The sequence below is a fragment of the Morone saxatilis genome, unplaced genomic scaffold (assembly GCF_004916995.1).
Source record: "Morone saxatilis isolate NCDOM2014 unplaced genomic scaffold, NCSU_SB_2.0 Contig24, whole genome shotgun sequence".
In the NCBI taxonomy this organism is placed as follows: Eukaryota; Metazoa; Chordata; class Actinopteri; family Moronidae; genus Morone; species Morone saxatilis.
The window spans coordinates 26,274,405-26,282,574 of record NW_023339807.1 but is presented as its reverse complement, the minus strand read 5'-3'; the positions used below and the strand labels follow the sequence as shown (position 1 = coordinate 26,282,574).

At 39.5% G+C, this 8,170-nt stretch overlaps 2 protein-coding genes across 2 annotated transcripts in view; one reads left to right on the top strand and one right to left on the bottom strand.

Annotated features, from left to right (window-relative positions):
- LOC118336472 overlaps positions 1 to 8,170 on the bottom strand; it is a 744,338-nt gene that overhangs the window by 375,605 nt on the left and 360,563 nt on the right. The window lies entirely within an intron of this gene.
- nek11 (NIMA-related kinase 11) overlaps positions 4,880 to 8,170 on the top strand; it is a gene marked incomplete at its 3' end in the record, with an annotated part of 38,490 nt that continues 35,199 nt past the window's right edge. Inside the window, 1 exon segment of the mRNA XM_035673129.1 lies at positions 4,880 to 5,047. Coding sequence (XP_035529022.1) covers positions 4,890 to 5,047 — 158 coding nt within the window.

The following is an 8,170-nucleotide window of genomic DNA, read 5'->3' as shown; positions in this document are numbered from 1 at the left end:
ATATTCTTTAAAATATACCAGAAAAATAATTAAAATAATGTAAAAATAAATAATAATATATTCTTTATATTTGTTTGGTTTTTATATTTCCATATTTAGTCTTCTTATTTCTTTACAGATTCATTCTTTTATAGGCTCTCCATATTCAGAGACTTTATTTCAGCTAATAAGGAGGATCTATTGACAGAAATTTGTCAAAATAACATCCATAGGTTGTTTTCATCACAAATAATCACCTGGAACATTAGAATCTTTGTTGTTAGTTTACCTTAGAATGGGGACGTTTTATCTACAGAGAGCGGGTCCCTCTCTTCTCTATCTCCCCCTGGTGCTGACTGCAGTATAGACTCTCTCTCTTCTATCTCTCCCCTGTGGCTGACGTGCAGTATAGGACTCTCTCTCTCTCTATGTCCCCCTGGTGGCGACTGCAGTATAGACTCCTCTCTCTCTCTCCCCCTGGTGCTGACTGCAGTATAGACTCTCTCTCTTACGCCCCCTGGTGCTTTACTTCAGTATAACTCTCTCATCTCTCTCGCCCCTGGGGCTGACGTGCGAGTATAGACTCTCTCCCCTCTATCTCCCCTGGTGGCTGACTGCAGTACTAGACTCTCTCTCTATGCTCCCCCTGGTGCCTGACTGCAGTATAGACTCTCTCCTCGTCTCTCTCGTCCCCGCTGGTGGCTGACTGGCAGTTATAGGACTCTCTCCCTCTCAATCTCCCCCTGGTGCTTTTTACTGCAACTAATGTAAGCTAATATCCAACGCAGGAATTCAGATCCTGACAGTAAACTTCCTGCCTTTCATAACTGTACTGGAATCAAGTTCGGATTCACAGGATGTATTCACAGTTTCACTAACGTGTCTTTCTGGAATCAGGACTGGGTACTGAACATCGATGCTTTCACCTGAGTCAAGGCGCTCCTAAAGGATTTAAAACCCTGTCCCAGCTTTGCTGTGGCTCTCTCTCTTCGGCTGCATCGCCGCCAAAGCAGCTTTTCTGTTGAGTTCTTGGTTTGATTGTTTTTCACTTGACAATCATTTACACTTCATATTGCTCACACATCCACAATTTACATACTGATGTTTAAGTCAATATAATAAAATTACAAATTGTGGCCATCGTATTTTGTCCTAGGCTGTATTTTTTTATTGGGCCCAGCACGTGTGTTTATGACACCGTACTGACTGAATTGCTTCAATACTACAGAGGAATTAAAATTGTCTTCTCATCACCCCTAGTCGTGTTTATTTTGGGTGCACCCCTGCATTAAGTGATCTGCACCCCGCCCTTTCATGTTAGGCAGAGTACCTCTGGTCAAAGAAATGAAAGGCCTCCTCTTGCACCAGCACTCGATCTTTGTGGCTCACCTCTCTTCGTCAGCTGGCTGCGATTAGAACTATTTTCCTACAGTTTTATTATTTTTAGTGTAACGTTTTGTGTCTATGGTCCGCGATGTCTTCCTTCAGTTCCTATTCATGTTGCTTCATTTTTTCTGAAATGGATCAATGGTGTATGTTTAAATTTCCAATTAACTGTTATATCATAAAAAAGCTCTTCTATTGTTATTAAAGCTGTCTTTGTAGTCCTGAAGACTTTAGGTTTCTTGAAGAGCTGTTCAGTGTACGACGGCGTCGACTCAAAACTTAAGTGAAGCAGCAAGAACATACATCCATTGATCTAAATCTTAACTGAATAGATTTATGGAATCCAGTTAAAGATAATAGTTATTTAGGATCCTTTAGTACATAAAAGATACTAATACTAACTCTGAAAAACTCTGCTTACAAATAAGTACTGGGGTGATGAGTGGTACTATCTGATATCATTATATTATTCTGACTCAACATTAATGTAAATGAGCAGTGATTGTTACTGTTGGAGTTGGTGCGCTTCATTTCAACTATTGTTGTGTATCGACTGTCAACCTTATAGATATTTTCATTATGGATCCATTCTGCTGGATCACGTTTCTGCATCTAATCCGTTGATTTTACGCTTACCAAAGCTTGCAAAATATAGTGAGAATGCTCACAATGGAGTTCCAAAGTCCACCTTCACAAGTGCTGGTCAGTCCGACCATGACAGTCCCAGCTCCAAATGGATCTCAAATACATTCAATTATACAACAGTCAGAGGAAAACAGCAATCTGAAAGGTTTGATTTCAATAAAAATCATGTTTTATCAACTCGTTCATATGTTTATGTGGTAAAAATCTGTATTTTGTAGATTAGTGCAGTATAAAGACTACAGCGCCTATTCCCCTCTGAGAGCACTGCGGACAGAAAATAGAATATCGTCCACTTCACTCCTCATCGAGGGATGATCTTTTGTACCACTGAAAGTTGCTGTGGAACTCAGGGAATGCCTGCAGTTAACTGTGTGGACAAATTTTTAGGGGTGTGTCGCTCTTCGGTCTCCATGGAGACGGATCAACACGGAGTTGTCGGTCCAGTCTGCTGGTCAGGTAATCAACACAACTCACGCTGTTATACTGGAGCTTGGTTCTCCCAGAGACGATGTAGGGACCTCTCCTCCTCCTCCTCCTAGCCTTCTTAGCCTCTTCCTCGTCTTCCTCCTTTCCTGTCCTCCTCTCCCTCCTCCTCTTCTTCCTCTTCCTCCTCCCCCTGCAGCGATCCTCTCTCTGCCCCTCTCTCTTCTCTCCTCCTCCTCTTCTCCTCTTCCTCTCGTTCCTTCTCTCTACTCTTCCTTCAGCGAACAGCGATGTCCATGAGCGACCTCCCGTGTTCACGCAGGCGGTACACGGTTTGTGTGTGTTACTCTTCCTCTGCTTTCTGTCTTAAGCGAACACGATGTTTCCATTAAGTCGGACAGACAGCGTCAAGAATTCCCAGAACAGAAAGCTTCAGATCGGTCATCCCGCCCTTCATTTCTCAGAATAAACTTAGTATAGACCTTCAGTAAACTATTTTATAAATACGTATAATTACTCATATAACTTTATTATTACATATATTTTTCGATACATTATAATATATGGATTGTTGACACTTTATATGCTGGAATGTAAGTTCATTTACTCAAGTAGCTACTGTATTTAAGTAAGAATTCAAAATAAATGATTACTATTATTATTATGGAGCGATAATGTATCAGCAGGAATTTAATAATCAGAATAATACATAATACATTTGCCATTATTGGACGATTACTCTGCCTTGATAATTATGTTACATCCAGTATTTGTAGTTGAGTATTTTCATTTAATACTGCTTTATACTTCTACTTCACTTCATCTCAGAGATATACATTGCACTTTTACTTCTTTATAAAATACAACATGTTTTTAAAGATTGAAGTTCTCAGCCATCTTGACTTGATATATTTAAAAGAGACATAAACATTAATAAACTCTGCTGTACAAACGTCATTTTATCACTTAATGAGATTATTCATAAACTGTTTGTTTGTACCAGTAAATTGGGTTTATAGTATAAGACAAAAAAACAACATAGACAATATGATAATTTAAACTGCTCAAGGCTCAAATAATCTGGATTTAATAAGAGAGAAATGACAGTAAAACCACAAAAATCGTTAAAATACAGGGAGGATCTGTGCCACGTTGTTACAACTTGTTCTACACGTTGGGACTATACAGCTCCGTCCAGGAAAAAGCTGAAATGAAAGCATTGGTGTTGGTACCCTTTGTAGCTTCAGCAATCAGAATAATAAAAACATTCATTTTAGTTACAAATCATACAGGAAGTCATTATGCTACATTGTGAGATAGTTTTTTAAAATATGCAACACAATAATATGGACTTAAGAGGATGACATTGTGCTGCATTAATAGACACTAAGTGAAACAATCAGAGCAGAAGCACAGGATATAAAATCTGTAAATACTACAAAATATTATAAAGTTACTTTAAAGTGGGGCCTGAGACTGCCGGCCCGGGGGTCATTTCTGGCCCTTCAATCTGGCAACATGATTTCAAAAATATAATATAAATAATAAATATACATTTTTCCACTGTTGTAACTCACATTTTTCCAGATAGAAAACATATATATATATATATATATATATATATATTTTTTACATATAAAGCCTTTTACTGTCATTCCAGCTATTACTTTTATTTTTGCTCCAGAGTAATAATAAGTTACAGAGGACAGGGCAGATACAGGACAGAGGTCAGTGCTGTAGATGCAGGTCAGAGGTCTGTACTGTTTATTTGATTTAAGTAATAGTAACAATAATGAAACTGTAATATAGGTATGGGCTGTAGATACAGGAATGGGGTCTATACAGTCTATTATATTATATTATATTATATTATATTATATTATATTATATTATATCTATTATATATTATATAGTACTATTATATATATAATAGTAACAATATTATTAATATTAACTTTATTTCACTAATTTTCAGAGAGACAGATAATAAAGATTTGACAATAATAGTAAGTTACAATGGACAAGAAGGATACAGGACAGAGGTAAGTGCTCTAGATACTGCTCTGGGATCTTTCAGAAGCTGTGCCAGTAGTGGCGACAGCAGCAGATGCAGCAATCAACAGTTTGTTCAGGAAATACAAATATTGTAGTTTGATATTTGGCTCCAAACAACAAAAATATATAAAAACGTATGAAACTGCTGTTAAAGTCTGATGTTGGTAATGAAAATACTTTCAGAATATTGTGCTTTCTTGTAGTACTTGAACATTGAAGTTGCTGCTATATTTACAGTATGTTCCTAATCTCAGATTTATAACTTTGAATAATAATAAAATTAAACACTATCATCATTGTAATTATTTTTATTATAAGTAGTAGTAAAATCTCCATCTCTATCTCGGTTTCAGTCTAAGTTTACAGTGAACCTGTCCTCGGTTCACAGGGAAGCTGACAGGATGTACAAGTTTCAGGAGGTGGGGTCAGGCCAGGCTCCGCCCCCTGGAAGAGGCGGTCTGGTTGCTAAGCGATACAGCATCCTGCAGAGTCTGGGCCGAGGAAGTTTTGGCTGCGTTTATCTGGTTCAGGACAACAAAGCTTCAGACGGAGAAGAGCTGTGAGTACATTTACTTTTTTATCTTTTTTGATCTTGTTTTGATGCTGCTGGTTGATTTGCTGTCTGTTTGTGAGAGCAGAACAACTTCTAACTTTTGTCAATTCAAACTCTGAACATACTGAAAACATCTTTTCACCTGTGATCTCCAGCTGTTATACTCTGTACACCCTGTTTTTAGAAGCCAGCTAACCCAAGAGGGGTTTTAAAACGTTTATGGGGATCAAGATGTAAGAGAATTTCCTCAACACATAAAGGAGCACTTCATCCTTCGGTTCATCCCAAACATTTAACAACAGATAAATGTAGAGGAGTAAAAAGTACAATATTTGTCTCGTTATCTATCACTGCTACAGCTGCGGTTTCTCACTGGTTTCATGTCAGTTACCTGGAGCTGACTGTTGTCTTGTGATGGTGGTTCAAATGTTTTATAAATGTGAGAATGAGCAGCATTTACAGTAACAACAGTTCTGCAGGGCGTCACTAGAGGGCAGCATCAACCTGTGAAATCACTCACACACACATTCCTGTACTGACCATTCAGTGTGTGTTCCTGTGGCTGTGTGTAATGACACGTCTTCCATCTGATCTGAGTTCAGCCAGATTCAGATTAACACCCTGTCCACTACAAACCCGTAACAGAGAAATATTATATTATGATATGCTGTATGCTGTACACGACCCCCGACACCACTGGGGGAATGTAAGTCCTCCAGTACTGTACTTTTACAGTTAAAAAACATGTATGTTTATTCATGTTGAATTTGAATGTTTGTGATCAACTGATTACTCAGATTTGGACTTAAAGAGGCAGTAATACAAAGGGATGACATTATTGGTTTAAACTAGGGGAGTTAATGTTGAGGATCTGTCCTGTCTGATACTTTATATTTATCAAAATTTTGATTAAGTACCTGACACATTAAACTAAAATATATCAAATCTTTTTAAATCACGCACATTTGTTGAACTACTTGATCCAAATACTGAAGGCTGCAGAGAGACCTTCAACCAGACAACAGAGGAGTTTTATTTTACATCAGTTTACTCACTGAATTAACAGCTGCTATGACCTGCAGCACTGTCGTTTTAACCTGTGAAAGTGCCGCTCATTGCCAGCTGAACATGAGACGCTGCTGTTTTCTACACTCAGCTTTGATAATGATAATTAGTAGCAGCTTGAAGAGTCAATCATCGTACGACCAAATCATTTTCACATTCACACACTCTAATTTTCACTCTCATACGCAGTGAAGTACTGTAATGTAGAGTATATAATATATACAATAATATAGTTCAGTAGAGTTCAGTAACACAGTGAAATCAGTCTCCAGGTAAAGAGAGACATCCTCATTGGCCGTTGGAAGCAGAATTTGGTGCAGCAGGTTGCATTGATGCAGTGATGGTGATCTGTGATTGGGGGTTGTTTCTCATTCCACCTGCCCGGGTCGACCAGGTAAGATCCTTCAGAACTGCAAGACTGCAGAACTCAGTTTCAGGTTTATTTTTCTCCCTGAAAATCTCTCTCTCCTCCTTTCTCACAGTGTCTCTCTGTCATGCTCTGTCGCTTCCTCACCATCCACACACACACACACACACACACACAGACACATAGACATACACACACACACACACACACACACACACACACACAGAGCACACAGACACACACACACAGAGCACACACACACACACACACACACACAGACACACAGACACACACACACACACACACACACAGACACACACAGAGCACACACACACACACACACACACACACACACACACAGACAGACACACAGACACACATACACACACAGACACACACACACACAGACACATAGACACACACACACACACACACACACACACTGTTTCGGCTGTCTGACTCTGGATGGGACTCAACAGCAGGATTTACTGAAGCTCATTTAGAAGTGACAGAAGGCTTTCCTGTCTCTCTCTCTCTCTGTCTCTCTCTCTTTCTCATATTCATGTGTTCATTCGTCCTCTGAGGTGAGAAGTCAAAGACGTGATGAACATGGAGGAGGTGAAGGATTTCTCAGGTCCTGGTCCTCCTGTAAACCTGCAGAAACATGCTGTCATCCTGTCACTTTTAATACCACAGACGTGACAGACTGCCCGACCAAACCAATATTTTTTCTGCGTTTTGAACAAAACGTGTGTGTTGAAATAAACAAACTAAACGTCTCTTTGCTGGTTGTTCGGACACATTCAGAATCAGTAGTAGTTTTCTTTTAGCATTTAACAGGCGGATGTTCAACTATACAGATTTAAATAATGAAATTAATATTATAACTGTTACACAACTGATTGACCAGGAAAATCTTCAGGGGCAGCCCTCTTCATGTTGCTCTTTACTCTCACTGGGATGTTGAGGATGAAGGTGAAGAGACAAACTTTGACAGAGCAGGTTGAGCTGCAGCGTGTTGCTCAAGGGCACTCAGTCAGCAGAGCTCTCTGTCTCCATTACACTGCTGCAGGACGACACACAGAAAGAGCCAACGAGTCTTTGTGTTGTCAGAAAACAGATGGTGAGTCGGTGTTCGGAGTCGTCATCTCTGCCCTTTCACCATCTGACAGGTCTCACCCCTCCTCCTCACCCCTCCTCACCCCGTCTCTCCTCCGTTGCCAGATTTAGACATGGTGACCCGATCAATGTGTCAGCGTTTGCTCATAAATCTCTGCGCGTCAGAGACAAACTTCACAACTTCTCGTGTCTGTCATACAAAAATAATCTCAGATGTGAAGAAAAGATCTTCATCTCTCACCTGAAACTCAAATTAACAACAAATAAAAACCAACAGAAGCTTTAAGGATAAAACTATAAGGGCTTCAGATCTGTATTTAGGAGCTTTCTGATGCGCCGTGACCCCAGCTGTCCGTTGGGATGTGGTATCCATGACGACTCAAAAGAAACTCCTGTTGACAGCTTTCATGTCTCAGTCGGTGACAGTTTGTTTTCACCAACCAATCAGTCTCTGTTCAGTTTGACATTTGTTCAGTGTATTTCCTCGATTATGAAACATTTGACTTTATCGTGTGTCTGGCTCCACGTTGCAGGGTGTTACAGGGGTTTAACTGTAGTTTAATCAATTAATGGTTATC